The 21458-nt window shown below is 45.5% G+C and overlaps 1 protein-coding gene across 1 annotated transcript in view; it reads left to right on the top strand.

Moving 5' to 3' along the window:
- Positions 1-21458, top strand: part of SYCP1 (synaptonemal complex protein 1) — a 183733-nt gene that overhangs the window by 138912 nt on the left and 23363 nt on the right. The window contains exon 10 of the mRNA XM_040339388.1: positions 264-407. Coding sequence (XP_040195322.1) covers positions 264-407 — 144 coding nt within the window. The remainder of the gene's footprint in view (positions 1-263; positions 408-21458) is intronic.

The following is a 21458-nucleotide window of genomic DNA, read 5'->3' as shown; positions in this document are numbered from 1 at the left end:
CCCTTTATAAGACATGCACTTACAATGTAAAATTAAAAACTGGCACATGACATAAATCTTTTCAGTCAGCGGGGAGTGTAGCAGTACTGCTGTTTACTGCAGCATCACTTGCACAAGCAAATGACTAGTTCACATCAATCCTGGTAGTCGTGTAGCCTCTACTGACGCATTTCGTCATCATACTACATCATCTGAGGGAATACTTTGTTTTTGACCATTATATCATATGTATACATATTTAATTGAATATATTTGCTTTTCAGACATATTCTGTGAAGACCCCACCAAAGTTTGCCAATTTACCTGACCATTTAAATGCATGTCTTCAAGATCCAGCAAAGAAGAAAAGAAAGGTTTCCGTTGATTTTGAATTCCATTCTGATAGCTCTGACAATGCAGATATTCTGGTAAAATATTTCATTCAAATTAAAAAAATATATATCTTATCACTTTTATTTGTTAGTCCTTATAAATTAGTGGTACATTTTTTTAAATAAAATATCCACAGGAAATACAGAGGCTTTCTTTATTAAAGCAGTAGTAAAGGTTGAACAGGGGAAAAAAACGCTCTCCCTGCAAGGTAAAGGCATAATGTGCTAATATGCATTGCATACTAGCACATTATGAAAGACTTACCTTAAAACAAAGCCTTCCCGCAGTGTACTGTCACCACTTCATAGGCTTCCATATTCACCTGGTCTTCCTTCTGGGTTTGCGGGCTGTGGCCACTTGGATAGCCAAGCACTCCGCATGGGCACAGGAGTCGCAGCCACGGTACAGAGCTCTGAAGGAACAGAGTGCATACTTCTGATGTCACACGTTTAGGAGATATTGATTTAACCTACATGTAAATTATTATAAGCTTACCTGTAGGTAAAAAAAAAAAAAAAAATGAAGAGTACTACCACTTTAACTGAGTTTTAATTCGAATATTAGGCTATTTAAAATAATTTTCTTCCTCTTATTTTTTAGAGGAACTTTATTTGCCCTCTAAGGATTGTAAAAAGTAATTATTTGGAACACACAAATTTACTGTATATAAAAAGTATAGTACACTTATGTAAATTATGATGAAAAAGATCATTTGGCCTGACCAAGAGAAGTCCAAGTAAACATACCGTATATACTCGAGTATAAGCCGAGTTTTTCAGCACATTTTTTTGTGCTGAAAATGCCCCCCTCGGCTTATGCTCGAGTCTGTGTACCTGTGACTGGTGTCCAGTGTTAAAAAGCCACATGAGTCCTGTGTAAAAGTTGTGTGAATCCAGTGTAAAAGCCTTCCCTCATCCTCCTCATTCTGTTCCGTGATAGCCGCGGGAGTTCTGTGTTAAAAAGCTGCACCTCCTCCTCGTTCTGTTCCGTGATAGGCGGAACACTGAACGCAGTCTCTGCTGAGTGTTCCGTCTATCACGGACCAGAACGAGGAGGCGGCGCGGCTTTTTCAGGTATCGAGTTAATGATGTTTTTTTCAATGCTAGCAAGACTGATATCAGTGGGCAGAAGGACCTTTGATGATGTCATATGCATGTTAATAAAAGTGGAGATTTTTGTTGCTTGTTTAACTGAAAAATCCATGTAGGTTGTTTGGTTAGCTTAGTTGTGTTACCAATGATGAGGTTTTTACATTAGATAGATTTATTGAAATCATGCATATACAGTTTATGATTTTTTTTATTGACTGATATAAAAGTCAGTTTACTTTATTATTCATACATGGCTTAAACATATACAGTATACTTTATATATACATTATACAGAATAAATAAAATTAACTGCACTATAAATGCATGTGTTTTTATTTTGGGTTGAAAAATACTTTTAATAATTTGAGGCTGCTGAGTCGGGCTGCGGCTCATGGCCAGGATTCTGATGCGTCAGAGGGTGCGGACTGCGGCCATTCAGATAGTGACGATGACTGGGTCTGGATCAGCACGTGAAAAGGCTCTAGTCAGTGAGCTGATCACCGCAGTGTGGGACACACTGAAGATGGAGGATTCTGCGGAAGCAGCGGAGGCGTCGGTCCCCTTTGGGTTTCTGTAAGCTGACCCGCACTGCAAAAGTGTTTCCTTGTGTTTCTTATCTTGATAAGCTTTTGTACAAGGATTGGGAAAAATCACAGAAGGTTTTTCTGCCCCAAAAAATTTGGCGGTACGGTATCCCGTTGAGGAGAGTTTCTTGAAGAAATGGACCTCTCCTCCGGTAGTGGTCCCCCCTGTGTCCAGGCTCAACAAAGTGACCACGATTCCGGTGGAAGGGGCTCCTGCTTTCAAGGACCCTGCTGACAAGAAGGCTGAGGCGATCGCCCACTATCTTTTCTTGGTGGTGAGCTCGGCTGTGCGTCCAGCGGTGGATGGGGCTCTAGTGTCTCAAACGCTGACGGAATGGGCAAAGATACTGCTCCAGGGGCTAAAAGCTTGTCAAGCGCCGGATGAGGTGGCTTTGGCCGACTAGCTAGTGCAAGGCCTTAAATTCGTTTGCGAGTCCGACCTGGATACTATTCCTTTGCTGTTCAGGGCCTCTGTCAATTTGGTGGTGTTGCGCCGCGGGTGTTGCGCCGCCTGATCTGGCTTAAGTGTTGGTCGGCGGACCAATCTTCTAAGAAGGCCCTGATGAATTTTCGCTTTAAGGGCGAAAGACTGGTGCCTCTCTTGATGATATTATCAAGGATGCCATGGGGGGGCAAGAGCACGCTGCTCCCGCAGTCCAAGAAGAGTCAGGAGCCACACCGTAGGCAAGGCCACTCTTTCACTACGAACAAGCGATTTTTTTTCATCTGCCCAGTGCTGCGGATAAACGTTCCCAGGCTGACAAAGCGCCTGTAGAGGGTCAGAAGCGACCTTGGTTTCGTAAACCCAACAAGCCTACGGCAAATAATGTTAGAAAAGGGATTCTGCGCAAAACTACACGCTAACTAAAAATATAAAAATATACAAAAAATAAATGACGGTGATAGTGGACTGTGCAAAAATATATATACACATAAGTACATAAAGAGAGAAGCCTCTAAATGTATAAAGTGGAAATAATGTGCAAAAATGAAAAAAGTGTGCAAAATGTCCCATAAGTGGATGCAGTGACGAGCTGCCAATGAGAAAAGGAATGCAACTGAATGTCCACTAGGCCAAGTGTAGATATCTGACTGACAAATGGGTGGTTATATCCATCCAAGGGCTCCCAGAACTCTTACCTCAATAATGAAGGTATAGGGCATCAAAAAGAGATCCTTAGTGTCAGTCTCCTGCCTGCAGCCACAGCATCTTCCCACCTGTGACACTCCAATGGATTATCTCTTTGATCAATCCCTAGTAGCACTCAGAGCAGAGTGAAGGGGGGGAGAGAGAGAACAAACAAGACCTCCAATAGTGAAGTAGGTAAACTCGGGGAAGTTTAATAAAGAATAGCCTGCGCTTACATCAAACAAATAAAACTCATGCAGTACATAAAACGACCAGCGGCGTCCTCGGCGCCTGTTTACGTCACTCCAGGTGTACGTCTGTCCAATCCCTACGCGTTACAACACGGTCACGTGTCTTCATCTGGGGAACCCGATTGGTGGTAGGGCTAGAGTTTATATATCTCAAAACTGGAAGTTGTATCGCGCCCATTTTGTCGTAGTCCGCCACATACTGTATACTGTGGCCATTAGATTAATGTTCTGACATAACAGGAACTGGCGGTGATTGGCCAAGAGCGGTTAATCACCCACAAAAGGTTGTACGGACCAAACAAATGGACTGGAACTAGAAAAAAGGCAAATACTGCAATACTAAAATCGCCATACAGCGGGATAAATTGACATAATAAAATAGCTTAAAATAAGTTAAAAAACAGTAAAATCGATATTGAATATTAAAACTTCAAATGCAGCCCAATCGGGAGAGCACCTGCTGCACAATATGTGTAAATACACTGGCAGAGGAAACTCATACATAAATAGGGGAGAAACGCAGCTCACACCTATAGGAAGCTGATCTTAATATTTAAAATAAGGGCCCATAATCATGGATATGCCTGTAATGAGCAAAACGTCAAGGGGTAAATATGGTGGAATAGTGCCTCCTGTGGACATATGGTGATCTCACACCTGGTTTGCCGCTTACTATAACAGTGTCACATAGTAACTATTACCCCATATCTTAGACATCCTTAACCACAGAACCTCTGGATGTTAACAAAAATAGTTAAATATGAAATAATCCAGAATAGCCAATATATGTGTGTATATATCGATCCACACATATAGTATAATACTGTCTAATAATAGGAAACATTATTATATAAACATTAAAATAAAATAAAAGGTCAGAAATTACTGAGGAAGCAGTTGAGATCAAATTCAACATTCATTCCTCCTGGTACAAGTGTATGCATACTATGTATCCATTTAGACTCTTTTTGACTTATGGTTCTGACCTTATGACTACCTCTCCAGGATGGATTGTATTTCTCGATCCCCCAGAACTGAAGTTGAGTCGGGTCCGGATTGTGTACCCGTTCGAAGTGCCTAGAAACATTATGTTTCGGGAAACCCTTAATTATATTTTGGACATGCTCCTTAACCCTAACCTTCAATGCCCTCTTTGTCCTTGCCACATATTGGAGGTTGCAGCTACATTGTAGCATATATACAACACCCTCAGTGTGGCACCCAATAAAGTCTCTAATCACATGTGTTTCACCTGTGTTTGTAGCCACAAATTCAGTTCTTTTCTTTTGAAATCTGTGTGACTTACGACACGCATAACACCCCTTGCATGGAAAGAAACCTTTTCCCGAAAAGAATGTATACCCAGGTTTCGGTGGAGGTTCAACTACTGATTTGACAATTAGATCCCTAAGGGTGGGTGCTCTCTTATAGACTATCCTCGGTTTGTCTGGGAGGATTTTCTGTAGATCTTTGTCATTTTTCAAGATGTGCCAGTGTCTCCTGATCACCTTGGCCACGTCTTTATGTTGGGAATTGTAGTCCAGGATGAATCCCGGTGCTGCTTGTTGATGGGTGATTTTTTCATTTTTCTTTATCCTGTAACATCACATTCCTATCCATTCTACCGACAGTTTCTATTTGATTTTTCACCCACGATTCTTCATAGCCTTTCTCCTTAAACCTCGAACCAATAGATTTAAACATCAGTCTGGAAAAGGACAAAATAGTCACCAAAACACATTTTAAAAATGTGGACAGTAACAGTTATCTCTCCATGGATAGCTGCCATTTTAAACCATGGCTTTTCAACATCCCGAGGGGACAGCTCGTAAGAATGAGAAGTAACTGTACAAAAGAGAGTGACTACATACTGCTTGCAGAGATTATTGGTTCGAGGTTTAAGGAGAAAGACTATGAAGAATCATGGGTGAAAAATCAAATAGAAACTGTCGGTAGAATGGATAGGAATGTGATGTTACAGGATAAAGAAAAAGGAAAAATCAAGCATCAACAACCTGGGTTTTCGGGAAAAGGTTTCTTTCCATGCAAGGGGTGCTATGCGTGTCGTAAGTCACACAGATTTCAAAAGAAAAGAACTGAGTTTGTGGCTACAAACACAGGTGAAACACATGTGATTAGAGACTTTATCGGGTGCCACACTGAGGGTGTTTTATATGTGCTACAATGTAGCTGCAACCTCCAATATGTGGGAAGGACAAAGAGGGCATTGAAGGTTAGGGTTAAGGAGCATGTCCAAAATATAATTAAGGGTTTCCCGAAACATAATGTTTCTAGGCACTTCGAACGGGTACACAATCGGGACCCGACTCAACTTCAGTTCTGGGGGATCGAGAAATACAATCCATCCTGGAGAGGTAGTCATAAGGTCAGAACCATAAGTCAAAAAGAGTCGAAATGGATACATAGTATGCGTACACTTGTACCAGGAGGAATGAATGTTGAATTTGATCTCAACTGCTTCCTCAGTAATTTCTGACCTTTCATTTAATTTCTGACCTTTTATTTTATTTTAATTTTATTTTTATCTTTATATAATAAGGTTTCCTATTATTAGACAGTATTATACTATATGTGTGGATCGATATATACACACATATATTGGCTATTCTGGATTATTTCATATTTAACTATTTTTGTTAACATCCAGAGGTTCTGTGGTTAAGGATGTCTAAGATATGGGGTAATAGTTACTATGTGACACTGTTCTAGTTAGCGGCAAACCAGGTGTGCGATCACCATATGTCCACAGGAGGCACTATTCCACCATATTTACCCATTGACGTTTAGCTCATTACAGGCATATCCATGATTATGGGCCCTTATTTTAAATATTAAGATCAGCTTCCTATAGGTGTGAGCTGCGTTTCTCCCCTATTTATGTATGAGTTTCCTCTGCCAGTGTATTTACACGTATTGTGCAGCAGGTGCTCTCCCGATTGGGCTGCATTTGAAGTTTTAATATTCAATATCGATTTTACTGTTTTTTAACTTATTTTAAGCTATTTTATTATGTCAATTTATCCCGCTGTATGGCAATTTTAGTATTGCAGTATTTGCCTTTTTTCTAGTTCCCGTCCATTTGTTTGGTCCGTACATCCTTTTGTGGGTGGTTACCCGCTCTTGGCCAATCACCGCCAGTTCTTGTTATGTCAGAACATTAATCTAATGGCCACAGTATACAGTTTGCGGCGGACTACGACAAAATGGCCGCGATACAACTTCCGGTTTTGAGATATATAAACACTAGCCCTACCACCAATCGCGTTCCCCAGATGAAGACACGTGACCGTGTCGTAAAGTGTAGGGATTGGACGGACGTACACCTGAAGTGACTTAAGCAGGCGCCGAGGAGGCCGCTGGTCGTTTTATGTACTGCATACATTTTATTTGTTTGATGTAAGCGCAGGCTATTCTTTATTAAACTTCCCCCTGAGTTTACCTACTTCACTATTGGAGGCCTTGTTTGTTCTCTCTCTCCCCCCCTTCACTCTGCTCTGAGTGCTACTAGGGATTGATCAAGGAGATAATCCATTGGAGTGTGACAGGTGGGAAGACGCTGTGGCTGCAGGCAGGAGACTGACACTAAGGATCTCTTTTTGATGCCCTATACCTTCATTATTGAGGTAAGAGTTCTGGGAGCTCTTGGATGGATATGACCACCCATTTGTCAGTCAGCTATCTACACCTGGCCTAGTGGACATTCAGTTGAATTCCTTTTCTCATTGGCAGCTCGTCACTGCATCTACTTATGGGACATTTTGCACACTTTTTTCATTTTTGCACATTTCCACTTTATACATTTAGAGGCTTCTCTCTTTATGTACTTATGTGTATATATATTTTTGCACAGTCCACTATCCCCGTCACTTATTTTTTGTATATTTTTAGTTAGCATGTAGTTTTGCGCAGAATCCCTTTTTCAACATTATTTCACTTGTGTATTGTAAACACTATTAGGTTTTGCTGCATTTCATTATTTTGTTTGGTTATCATCATTAGTAGTTCATAATAGCGCTAAGGATCTTTTCTACCAAGCCTGCGGCAAAACCACAGTCCGCATGAAGGTTTGCCCCGCCCATCTCTCGGGTGGGGGGACGTCTTCGCAAATTGGCGATTTGGTGGGTGTTTCTGATCTCCGACCGATGGGTTTGCAAAGTGATTTCTTTGGGGTACAAGATAGAGTTTCTTTCTCGTCCACCAAGCAGATTCTTTCCCTCCAGCTTCAGCCAGCGCGTCTGGAAGTCCTGTTGGGGGCAATTCAGGATCTGCTGGCTCGTTGAGTGATCATACCTGTTTCGTCGCAGAAACGGTTTCAGGGGTTCTACTCAAACCTTTTCTTAGTGCCGAAGGACAGAGTCCGATCCTGGATCTCAAAGCTCTCAATTGCTTTGTGAGGGTGCAAAGATTCAGGATGGAGTCGGTTTGCTCTGTTGTAGCAGCTCCCCATCCGGGGGATTTTCTGGCGTCCTTGGACATCAAGGACGCATACTTGCATGTTCCCATCTACTCAGTTTGTGGCTCTCCCTTTCAGCTTGGCGTCGGCGCCAAGGGTGTTTACCAAGGTGCTGTCTCCGATTCTGGCCCTGCTATGGCAGCGTGGCATCGCTATCGTGGGCTACTTGGACGACCTTCTTCTGAGGACCACTTCAAGCTTAAAATTAGAGGAGGGCGTGTCTATAGCCTGTCAGACCCTCTGAGAATTTGGTTGGGTGCTAAACACCCAGAAGTCGGTCTTGGCCCCGTCTCAACGCCTGGAATACCTGGGGTTGGGTCTGGACTCAACGGTGGCAAGGGTTTTTCTTCCGGTGGAAAAGCTGCAGTCGCTTCAGACAATGGTACAGCGGTTGACATCCCAAAGCACTCTGGTCGGCACTCTGTTTTTGCATGTGGGTGCTGGGTCTCATGGTCGCCTCCTTCAATGTGGTGCTGTTTTCTCAATTTCACACTCGAGTGCTGCAAAAGATGATCCTGCTCAGATGGGAGAAGTGCCCATCGTCCCTGGATCGCCAGGTCCAAGTGAGCCACCGGGTCAGGGCTTCCCTGGTTTGGTGGCTGATGTCCCTGCCACTTCTGTCCGCGAAGTCGTTCCTCCCCTTTCCCTGGACGGTGATCACGACGGACTGCAGTCTTTCCGGCTGGGGGGGTGTCTGGGCGGGTTCAGTCGGCCCAGGGTCGCTGGACTACGGAGGAATCCCGCCTGCCGATCAATGTATTGGAACTCCGGGCGATCAAGCTTTGTCTCTTCACGTGGTCTCAGAGGCTACAGGGGCGTCCAGTCAGGATCCAGTCCAACAACGCCACGGTGGTGGCGTATGTCAATCATCAAGATGGAACAAGAAGCGCGGCGGCAGCTTCGTCCACGGCAGCTGTCACCTAGGGGTATCAGGCGGTAAGGTCAAGATTGAGGGAGGGGAGGTTCTTCCCACACCATTGTACACTGGCACACGTGATCACATGGTTGGCCGCTGAGCCTCACCTTTGGTTGCGAAACCTGTTTCAGGACGCAGGTTGGTCCATTGGGTAGTGCCATTCACCGCTTTCGGATTTCTGTCCGGTTTCTCATCCGTCACGTTACTTAAGAATAAGCAGTTGGAGGATTCTTTCCGGGTGGCATCTGGGCACCCCTCGGCAGGTTACAGGGGTCACACAGTACACTAGGTCCGGTCCTCCACCAGAGGGCTTTGTGGTGTCACCACTTCACAGGGTTGGTTTGCTGAGTTACGGGGCAGTTCAGTTCATGATTTTTCGTTCGTGTCCTCAGGGTTTTCACATTTCTTTTTCCGGCATTTCAGGTAGGTATTATGTTTTAATTTTACCACTTGGCATTCAGTCTGTTTGGCGTGTTAGGGTTTCACCACATTCTTCACCGTCATTTGTTGCCTATCACGTTCATAGGTATATACGGATTGAGATAATCGTTTTTTATTTACTTGTGCGTTGGCAAGTCTGCTCATATAATTTCATTGTCATTTCATTACTCTGTGTTTCTTGCCTGACACGTTTTCAGGTATCCGGGGCCTGAGTGTACGTTGTTAATTACCTGTTACGCCTCAGGTCCATATTCCACTCAGATATCTAAACCCACTTGCACCATATGGAGTTCATGGGTTAGTCACTCACTCACCATTTCAATGTCATAAACTGTCATGTATTCGGTTCTGACATGTTTTTGGGCTAACCTGCTCTCCACCCCTTTTATTTCGAATTAGGTCATGTCTCAGGCGGCAGACATTAAAGATTTGTCGATTGTTCCTCCTTCCCAGGATGGCGATTCCGAGCATGGCAGCATACCCTCCCTGAGGTCCTGAACTGTTCCCAGATTAATGGCTGAACTTCAGCGCAGGGGTATCTCCTACCGGGCTTCTGCACGCAAGGCGGGACTTTTCAGGCTGTTATTTCCCAGTGCTTCAGGCGCCACACTCCGGAGCAAGTTACACTGCGTTCGGTTGGGGCATCCCTTGCGCTTATCCATTCCTCTTTAAATGTTTTGGCGACATATTTTACGAGCCAGGGTAGAGGTCCTGGAAAGCCCTCCTTGCCTGTGTCCAGTAGCACCTGCCATTTCCGCCACATCAGCAGGCCCCGTGTTACCCTTGGTTGTCCCGTTAGCTGCAGGTAAGACCGCTAGTTCTCTATCAGTCACTCCCGCCCATTTCATCCCTACTAACATAAAAGTCGCAAGCTCTCCATTCACTATTTTGTGCTGGCATTTAGCATCTTCAGGGATGTTATCTGCTCAGTCAGTCCTCAAAAGAGGGAGGAGCTTGATTTATATTTGTATGCGGTAGTAGAGTTGGGCCAGAAATATGGTGGTTCAGCCTTCTACGACTATCATCAGTCTTTTTCTGCTAAGGCTGTGTTTGCCCAGCATCAGGTGATGACCGACTGGAGCGTTGTAGATACTGAACTGTTTTTTCGCCATTTTGAAGGTTTAAGATATCCTGCTTGCACCACATGTCATCCACACATACGTCCTACTGGTGCCTTCTCACGGGACCCCCTGCTGTGCCGGGTACCTCCTCTAATTTGTTGCCAACCACTGCCCTTTCAACCTCTTTTGACAAGCTTGGCCGGCCAATTTTTAGGTAAATCACAGATATGCAACAACTTTAATCAAGGCTCATGCAATTACAGCCAGTGTCGCCTGCTACATATCTGTGCTGCCTGTTATAGGGCACATCCCAAGTCATCCTGTTCACTCAAGCAGGGGAAGTCTTCTTGACTAAGCCGCATTAACGTTGCTTTCTTACAGACCTGTTTAGCTTCCCACCTGTCCCCCTCGCTATGTCAGTTTTTGGTGGAGGGTTTTGTTCAGGGGTTCCATACAGGTTTTATTACGTTGCCTCAAGGCACCTTTGAATGTAAGAATTTATTGTCCGCAGGCACAGACATGGAGGCAGTGGATGGGCTGCTCCAATCTGAGCTGGATAAGGACTTCATCATAGGGCCTTTTTCTTCCCCACCATTTCATAATTGGAGGGTCAACCCTCTTGGCCTAGTCAAAGGCAAATTTTCAAATAAACTACAGTTAATTTACGATTTGTCAGCTCCTCATTGCTCTCATGTGCCTAGCTTAAATTCCATGATTCCATCAGAGGCGTTTTCACTCAAATATGCGTCGTGGACCAGCCTATCTAACGTATTATTTGCATAGGTAAGAACGCTTGGTTGTCCAAAGCCGATATTTCGGATACGTTCAAGCTTATTCCTATTCAGCCTTCCCTTTGGCAGTGGCATGATATCAAGTGGAGGGGGGCGTACTATTTCGCTACAATCTTACTTTTGGGTCCAAGAGCAGTCCTTGGCTTTTAAATGTGTTTGCTGATGCACTGAATTGGATCCTCTCACATAGGGTATGCTGTCAGGAGGTCTTACATTATCTGGATGATTACCTCCTGAACGAGGGTTCAGGTCGTGCACCCTCTGATCTTCAGAAATTGGTGGCTGTGTTTTCTGCTCTCAATGTCCCATTGGCAAATGAGAAGATGGAGAGCCCAGCCACCACTCTGACCTTTTTGAGAATGACATTCGATTCTCGGACCATGCAGGCAAGTCTGTCGGCAGATAAATTGGCTAGGATTAGGGAGAGGGTTCTTGGGTTTTTAGTGTCCCGAGCCACCTCCAGGAAAGAATTGCATACGTTCATCTCTCGGTTGCTGGTTTTGCTTCCCGCAGCCAATGATTCTGATTCCGTGGTCAAATTAGACTCCGCGGCCGTAGCTGACCTGCGCATGTGGGATCAGTTCCTCCAGGACTGGAACGGCATGTCCATGGTTATTCCTGCAGTCTCTGAGTTTTTTCTTTTCAGGTTGTCACTGATGCCGCGGCCACTAGGGGTTATGCGGCCATTTTTAGCACCCATTGGCTGGCAGGACCATGGCCGGACGAATTACGTGTTCCCGGGTTTTTCCGGACGTCTGTTTTGTTTGAGGTCTACTCCATAGTGGCTGCGGCTCCGTGGTGTTCTATACGGACAATCAGGCGACCTCAGAGATCATTAACGAGAGGAGATCTGGTTCACTACACGTCACGGCTTTTATACGTAGGCTCATCTGGCTATCCCTACAGTTAAGGTTCCATATCCACTGCCGGTTTATTAGTGGGGTGCATAATTCGGCAGCAGACACTCTGTCTCGTTTTGATGTATTGTCCTTTTTCCAGCAGGTTCCGGACGCAGACGTCTGTGCCACCCCATCCCCGCATGTCTCACTGTTAAGGATGGATTGGACACGCACTGGGCAGGGGCTTTAGGGTTGATTAACAGATCGCTGTCTATCAACACAAGGAGGCCTTAGAGTACTGCCTGGAGAACATTTCAGCCTTTCCTAACTCGGTAACCTAGGCCGGATTGTTTTGATAATCGGTACCTTTTGTCTTTTATTGCCTATTGTAATTTCCAACTGATGTTGTCCCACAGTACAATCAAGGGGTATTTGGCAGGTATCCAACATTTCATGTCTCTTCTTCATCCCGGATGGCAGTCACTGTTTGCGGCTCATTCTGTTAAAGCTATGCTCAGGGGTATTCAGAAGAGCAACCCCCTAGCCCCACTAACAGGTTGCTGTCGGATATTTTATCTAGGGCACCTTTTGGGCAGCTGCCTAGCCTGGTGCTGAAGGCGTCTATTTATCTAGCCTTTTATGGTTTCCTTAGACCGGGGGAGTTCACTCGTATGGGATCGAATTACCGTACACTGGTCATTAGTCAGTTGATCAGGTGCCCTGACCATTTCGTGTTACATCTAGAGGCATGCAAAACGCAGAAAACTGGGGCTGGTATTGATATCAGGTATTTCAAGGTTCAGGCTGGTTGGTGCCCGGTGTCGGTGTTGGATTTGCTCATGGCCCGGTTATCAGGGCAACCCAGGGATAGTCCTCCTTTGCCGGTAATGGAGCCCATCTCACCTCTGCTCTTTTCATTAAGTATTGTCGCACCCTCTTAGGGAATCTGAGGTTAAATCCCATGTCCTACTCAGGTCATTCATTTAGGATTGGGGCCACGTCTGCGGCCTCACGCCAGGGTGTCCTGGTTCACATTATTAAAAGGTTGGATAGGTGGAGCTCATCATGTTACACCAGATACATCCCGGAGCCACTCAGTGAGATGTCTCATGCTTTCGTTCATCTGACCGATTAATCTGTGTTGTTTCAATAAACTTCCTTTATACACTCATCCTAGTGTCTTTTGTTTTTGCCCCCTTTTAGGCATACTGACCGCGTGACCATGGCACACCCCAGGTCACCTTTTCTGCTTTCTTCTGTTCTCTCCCCTAGTTTCACAAGAGGCTCTAAATACAATTAAGAAGACGGGGCGCATTTGTAGGAGGAGCCTTGCATTCTTAAACCAGCCCCAGGGCCTCCTCTTACTGTCGGCTTTCATTTCCCCTAGTTTCACAAGAGGCTCCGAGTACAAATATTAGGTATCTCCATGCACGCACAGCAGGGAACAATCTATGGTAAATGGCGCCTATGTCAAGTGCTAGAATTTTGGCCCTGCTCAAACAACTGACACTCCAGTTCTGGAACACACACATAACAAGGTGCAGAATAGGGAATTACAACATGGCATAAAGAATCAGGCAGTGTGGAAAAGGAACGCACAAGCATAGTATACAGAATGATTTAATGCAGACAAAATAATACAGCATGGCATATTTTTGTACCATAATAGAATGATTCTGAACCCATTCATACCTCTATCAGCATGGACCTGTGGCGGATTGCAGTGACAGTTTAGCCAATTGGTGCCCCAGTTCCAGAAATTATTAAAGATGTTTGCCTTTTTAGTTAAGATGTGCCATATTCAGACCAATCGGAGCACAGTAAAGGAAGTGATTAGTGTGAATTTCCCTGCCCTAGCTCTTTGTTTACATGTGACATCAATGATCAACTGTGCTGTCACTGCTGGTCCATGCTGATGGAAGGTCTGAATGGGACACAACTTAAAGCGGATGTGCCACGGGAAAAATATATTAAAAGCCAGCAGCTAGAAATACTGCAGCTGCTGACTTTTAATATAAGGACACTTACCTGTCCTGGAGTCCAGCGCCGATCGCAGCAGATGACGAGCCGATCGCTCGTCACCCTGCTGCTCCCCCCTCCATCCTCGGTGAGGGAACCAGGAAGTGAAGCGCTCCGGCTTCACTGCCCGGTTCCCTACGGCGCATGCGCGAGTCGCGCTGCGCCCGCCGATTGGCTCCCGCTGTGTGCTGGGAGCCGAGTGTTCCCAGCATACAACGGGGGACGGACGGGAAGGAAGGAAAAAACCCGTCCTTTGCCCGTATCGTAGGGCCGGAAGTGGGTGCAGATACCTGTCTGTAGAGAGGTATCTGCACCCCCCTCCCCCTGAAAGGTGTCAAATGTGACACCGGAGGGGGGGAGGGTTCCGATCAGCGGGACTCCACTTTAGAGTGGAGATCCGCTTTAAAGTAAAAGCAAAACTATCCCTGTTAAAGAGATTCACCCTCTCTATTTGTCCTGTTTGCCATTATCATTGAAAGTAAAAGAAAATCCCCAAATTTTGTGTTGTCATCAGAAAAGTAATACAGGGGAAATCTTCCTATGGGGACACAGATGGTGAAAATAAATCTCACAGGGGTTATAAACCCTTGCTCTATCCAAAATTTAAAAAAAAAGTTTTGCCTATAGTTCTACTTTAACTAAAAAGGCAAACGCTGCCACTGTCTTTGAGTGGTACATGCCCTGCCTGCCATACCCTACAGCAGGGGTGCCCAACCAGTGGCCCGCAGAGACCTCTGATGTGGCCCGCGACCTCCTGCTCTGGGATGGAATAGAATACTGTTATTAAAGGTCAGTTTATTACTAAAATCAAAGTGTATATATGGGCATATCTGTTCTGCAGTGGTTACTGGGCTGCTTTGAAACTGACCTGAAGATGCAAAGCAGTGCACCTGCGGGTTACCTGCACTGAGCCATACACATTCTGAAAGTGCACCAAACATGCAGAATATATTAGAAGTCTATTGCAAAGTGCAGGAAAGCCAAAGGTACATTGTGTTGGTAAATTACAGCGTATCAGTGTGAAAGCAGTTGGACTCTCCATTCACCTCTAAGGAGTGACAGATGTAAACTGACTGGTGTCTTTCCTCCAATCTGATCCACTAAAAAAAGAGTATAGTGAGCTGTGTATGCTCTGCATATGCAGAGCAGACATGGACCTGCCATCCGCACGCTCCGTTTATTGTGGCCCGCGACCAGTTACCTAGTTGCTTAAGTGGCCCTCGCGCTTCAAAAGGTTGGGCATCCCTTCCCTACAGTGCATCCGGAAAGTATTCACAGCGCTTCACTTTTTCTACATTTTGGTATGTTACAACCTTATTCCAAAATGGATTCATTATTTTCCTAAAAATTCTACAAATACCCCATAATGACAATGTGGAAGAAGTCTGGTTAAAATCTTTGCAAATTTATAAAAAAAAAATGTACACATGTATTCACAGCCTTTGCTCAATGATGCTTTGTTGAAGCACCTTTGTCTCCAATTACAGCTTCGGGGCTTTTTGAGTATGATGCTACAAGCTTGACACAGATTTTTTGGGCAGTTTCTCCCATTTTTCTTTGCAGGACCTCTCAAGCTCTATCAGGTTGAATGGGGAGAGTTGGTGCACAGCCATTTTCAGATCTCTCCTGAGATGTTCAATCGGGTTCAAATTTGGGCTCTGGCTGGGCCACTCAAGGACATTCACAGAGTTGTCCCATAGCCACTCCTTTGTTATCTTGGCTGTGGGCTTAAGGTCATAGTCCTGTTGGAAGATGAACCTTTGCCCCAGTCTGAGGTCCAGAGCGTTCTGGAATAGGTTTTCATCAAGGATGTCTCTGTGAGGGGGTGTGACCAGATGCAGGAGTGGAGGTGTGTGGAGTGAGGAAGACATGTGAGATGTTGTGAGGTGTGTGTCTTCTGCAGAACCTGCCTCGACTATGCAGTGTAAATTCCCGGCTATGTTTAAATCTGGTCCGTTCTGGAGGTGAAGATGGAGGAGCAGGGCTAAGGTATCATTAAATCTGGCCCCTTCCTTATATCCACTTGTATCCATTTGCCGACTTACCGACGCACCCACTTGCTGTGCGGCTGAGCAGTTGCTGTGTTGGAGTGGACGGGGGCGCCGGTCCCTCTTGTCCTGTGACGGGTGCCTGGCTGTCTTTCGGAGCTTCGTGGGTGTCAACCGAGTGCCGGTCTCCCCCGGAGCCTGTAATTGGAGGACCGCGGTCAGCTGAGTGGGACACGTGATCGATCTGGCGAATACCAGCACGCCTAAGTTAGTGGTCGGAGGTGCTGCCGTCGGAGGCTTCGGAGGTTCTCCTGAGCCCCCCCCCTCTTGAGTGAAACAAGGAGGCTAAGATTGAAAGTTAGGAAGACGGGCATCACAGCAAGCGGCGAAAGCAGGGGGGAAAAAAAAAGAAGGAAGAATAAAAAAATTTAATAAATCGTGGAGAGACAGCGCTGAGCAGCAAGGACTGAGTGAGTAACACCCTTATAGGGTACATGATATAGTGCATCAGCAGCTTCGTAATAACTGTTTACGGAGGTACTGTGATGAATGTAAAGGACAAAAACGGAGTGTAATAGGTGGAGCTGTACACAGTACTTGGTTGTCCCCCCTCCCTCTCCTCTAGACGGGACATGTGAGTAATGGTCTGTAACAGACTGCTGTTTGGAATGTCATCATGCTAAGCTCTGTACCTCTATTATTTTACTGAATGCTCTTAAACTGCATGCATGAATGAGGAGAGGCACAGGCTGGGAGACCCGGAATACTGAATATCGAATATGAAGTAACAGACTGTATGTATATCTGTGTTCCCATACTCCTGTTAATGATAAAAAAACAAAAAAACAACCCTTGCTGCATACTGAGTTGATTCTAACCTGGGGGTGAGCTGAACTGAGTACGCTGCAATAGATTATATGGGTAGCACATGGACATGGACAATATATAAAGCGATCATAGAAGGTTGTTTTTTTTCCCCCATATCTCCTTCTTTTCTTAGCCTATTGTGGCCAGGGATCAAAAGCAATCTACTATTGAGCAAAGGAATGTAATTATTTAGTCCTCTTCAGGAAAGGCTGAAATAGCTTTCAAATTATCAGGCTGGTCGCTGGAAAATCCATTGTTTTTATTATACATATTATTCCTTTTTTTGAACTTTTGCATTTTTGGAAAAAACTGGGAGACTATTGGCAAATAATTTTTTCTCTCTCCCTTGCTAAAATTGTCACTGCCATTTGTACTGACATCTGTGGACTTTGGATATATGAGAGTACCTTGAGTATTATCCTGAGTATTCAGTAAAGGTTTCTCCCGCCTCTTTTTGTTCCTCCCGGGAAAAAAAAAGGGGGGGGAGAAAAAAGAAATAAGCAGCTATGTCGGGCCCACAATCACTGCGGTCAGCTAAGGATAATGAAAAAGATAAAGGTGGATCAGCTAATGCAGCAGCTGCCAAGCTTGAGAAATATGCACATACAACAGATCACACCCCAGTTAAAGTGGGGTCGTCAGCCCAGACTAAAACAACAGTTGACAGGAAAAGTCAAGGACCACCGGTAGGGACTGCTAAAAATGTCATCAATAAAAATATAGCCACAGTCGATAAAGCGACTGAGATAGATCCAGCATTAGCCCCTACGGTGGAGGGCAACCCCACATTAAAAGATGTATTTCTGGTGGTTAACGCATACAAACAGACACTGGGGGAGCTGTGTGATCAGATGAAGGGCGTTAAAGAAGAATTGATTTCCGTGCGACAGGAGCTTCAAAAAACAAATGAATGAATGAAAACTTGTATAGCGCGGCACATGCGAACTAAATCGCCTCTGGGCGCTTGTTGTTCCTGTCTCTTTTGATATCAAAAGAGATGCGTCTTGAGCTTTCTCCTGAATGCTAAGTGGTTTTCCTCCAACCGAATGCTGGTTGGTAAATCGTTCCATAGTCTGGGACCCTGGACCGCGAATCTTCTTTCTCCTTTGGACTTGTAATTGGCTTGGTATCTGGAGCAGATTTTGGTTGGTGGATCGCAGAACGCGATTGGAGTTGTGACCTTTTATTTTTTTACATAGATAATGGGGAGCATTCCCATGGATACATCTATGCGTTAGACAGAGTGCTTTAAAAACAATTCTGTCCTTTACTGGCAACCAATGAAGGGTTCTCAGTGAAGGTGAGATTGATTCCCAGGGTTTTTTTCCAGTCACTAGTCTGGCGGCCGTATTTTGAACGACTTGCAGACGAGCGATTTGGTATTTTGGGAGTCCGAGGTAAAGGGCGTTTGCATAATTCAATCTGGAGTTTACAATCGCTCCCACCACGGCTGATATGTCTTCTTTGGGAATAAAAGGAGTAAGTTTGCGTAGTAGGCGCAGCAGATGGTGAGATCCGCTGACTACCGACCCTATTTGTGCGTCCATTGTCATGTAGGAGTCAAAGATGACCCCGAGACTTTTGACTTTGGCGCTAGGGGTGATGATTTTGCCCAGAATGGGCGGGGGGGACCAAGTTGTTGCAGGTTGATTCATACGCTTGGCGTGAAACAGGAGAAGTTATGTTTTCGCTCCGTTGAGTTTAAGATAACTCTTTGTCATCCAGTCTTCTATCAAAGAGAGGCATGTCTCTAGATTGAGGTGGTGATCCTTTTTGTTGCAAATGTGGAAATACAGTTGCGTGTCGTCTGCATATGAGTGATAAAGCAGTTTTTGGCTGCTAATGATTTCAAAAAGAGGACGAAGATAGATGTTAAACAGCACCGGCGATAGAGGCGATCCTTGAGGGACTCCGTACGATACCGTGCGTTTCTCTGAAGTGAAAGGTCCCAATTTCACTGTTTGTGACCGGTTTTCCAAAAAAGAGGAGAACCAAGATAAATCCCCTTCTGCGACTTTGGCTACGTCAGCTAGCCGAGTCAGTAATAGTTTGTGGTCTACTGTGTCGAAGGCTGCGCTTAGGTCCAACAGAACCAGGAGACCAGATTCTCCTTCGTCTGCGGCCTCGGAGGCGTCATCCCATATTTTGAGTAATGCTGTTTCCGTACCGTGTCCGGGACGGAAACCTGATTGAAATGGATCAAGTAGGTTATGGGTATCTAGATGCTGTTACAGCTGTTGTACCACTACTTTCTCCATTACCTTGGAGAAAACGTTTAGACCTGTTATGGGACGACGGTGAAGTGGGTCCTTGGGGTCTAGGGTGGGTTTCTTCAAGATGGGTTGGATTATGCCCTCTTTCAACTGGGGGGGCACTATGCCCTCCTTGAAAGACTGGTTTATAAGCTGCGTGATAGGAGGTGCCAGGATGTCGGCGCATTCCTTCAGCAGTTTGGTGGGAATGATATCATTTGGCGCTGTGCTATTTCGCAAAGTACCAATGATATTTTTTGTGGCATCGATGGAGATGGGTTCTAGAGTGAACTTTCCTGATTGTGGTGAATTTCTGAGGGTGTTGGGTGAATAATTGCGGGGGGGGGGGGTTGAGGGGGGTGTTGTTTTGTTGAATGCTTTCCCGGATTCCCTCAATTTTATTAATGAAGTAATCCGACAATTCATTGCAGAACTCTTGGGTGTCCGAATTGGGGGCTTCAAGACGGACTGGATTCATGGTCTGAGTGACCATCTTGAAGAGTTCGCGGGGGCGGTTTAGGGTGCTGTTGATAGCCTTGGAAAAATAATTTTTCTTGGCTTTGAAAATTTCTTTGTGGTATTTTCTTGTTGTTGCCTTGTAGATGGTGAGGTTTTCTTCTGAAGAGCTTCTTTTCCAGGCGGCTTCCGCCCTTCTGCACTCTTGCTTCAATAGCGACAGCTGGTTATTAAACCAGCTAGAGGTGTTTTTCCTGATGCAGGTTTTACGTTTCGGAGCTATCAAGTCGGCTGACTGTGATAGTGCTGTGTTTATGGCATCCAGTGTTTCTGAGGCCGTTTGAGGGTGAATCGATTTTTTATTTTTTCTCTTAATGTGGTTTTGAAGAGTTCCAAATGGAGCTTCTTCTGACATCTAGTCCAGTGTGTTGTCACTGGTTTTGATGTTTTTGTTAAGGGGGGGATTTTGGAAATTATGAATTTAATTGCATGGTGATCTGTCCATGGCAACGGTTAATTTTCCAAAATGTTTATTTCCAGATCTTGTCTGAAAATAAGATCGAGCGTGTGACCTGAAGTATGTGTGGGCCCACATACTGATTGCTGTAGCCCTAATCCTTCCAGGTGATCGATACAGGCGTCGGCCACGGGATCCTGTGAAGAATTGGACCAGAGATTGAAGTCCCCAAGCAGCAACAGGTGTTTGCTGTTAAGGGTGTAAGTGGAGATAAACTCCGTCAATGATGATGTAAGCTGCGATTTTGGACCAGGTGGTCTATAGCAGAGTAGAATACGGACGGTCTCCTGGGGATTTGTTTGTAGTTGCAGAGTAAGGGTTTCCATGAATGGAAGGGGGTTTTGAAGGATTGGTTTAGTGATCGCGAGGTGAGTCTTGTGGATCACTGCCAGGCCTCCTCCTCTTTGCCCTATTCTGTTTTCGGTTATAATCCGATGGTTTTCTGGCACCAGTTCGCCTAGAATGGTGTTAGTCGGCTGTGAGCCAGCTCTCTGTAATAAAGAGGCAGTCTAAATTGTTTTGTAGAATGAAATCATAGATTTCTAATCGGTGTTTTACTGCCGATCTTGTGTTGATCAAAGCACATGATATGTGCTTAGGCTGGGGCAAATGGCTGAAATTTTAGACAGTCGATCGTCTATCGATTCTCAAAAGTTCAATTTTTAGGGCTTTTTTGGTGATGGCTGGTAGTATTGCGGCAGATCGCCTCAGACCCCAAATGGTTTCTGCAGAATATTGCAGATTAACCATGGTCACCAAACACCACGGGGGGGGAAGGGAAGGTTTTCAGGGGGCGATGGAGGGAGGATTAGCTAAATCCTCTCTCCCAGCTTGGTCCAGAGGAAGGCAAAAAAACCCTGGCCGTGCTGTGCCAATGTGCTGCGGCAGGGAAAAAAATTCCTTCCTGACCCCTTGAGAAGCGATCGGACGAGCCCTGGATCAAGTGCTATTAGGGTGGTGAGGGGGGGGAGTGGGGATGAGAGGTATCCTCGTTGCAGGGTGTACCAAGATGGCCGCCGATCAGGAAGCAGGACCCAGGCTGGGGGCTGTCAGCTGGATGGCTTGGTGATGCGGGGGGTTGGAATTGGTGACTGGGAGAAAGATGGTGTCCTTCTGGGGTAGGGGGGGGTTTCTGGGCAGTTTTGGTGGTGATGCCAGGCGTGGGAAGCGGCGCGCCGCGAAGCCGCGGTCTTTCCTAGATCGCGGCCGCCGCAAATCACGACGGGCTGGCGCGGATGTCCCGAAAGAGGCTGAAAAGTGCGGCGGGGAGGATGCCTTAAATGTGAAGGTAAAGAGGGGGTGTAGGAGCAGGGGTGAACCGTCGTGATTAGGCCGTTGTAGCGGCTTGTCCTGAAAAGGACGGCTGCCAACGGTCTCGGGGGGGGGGGGGGCGGATAGCCCTGATCACAG

Source organism: Rana temporaria, chromosome 2, assembly GCF_905171775.1.
Source record: "Rana temporaria chromosome 2, aRanTem1.1, whole genome shotgun sequence".
Lineage (NCBI taxonomy): Eukaryota > Metazoa > Chordata > Amphibia > Anura > Ranidae > Rana > Rana temporaria.
Note: the sequence above shows the minus strand (reverse complement) of the source record. Positions and strands in the feature narration are given on the sequence as shown.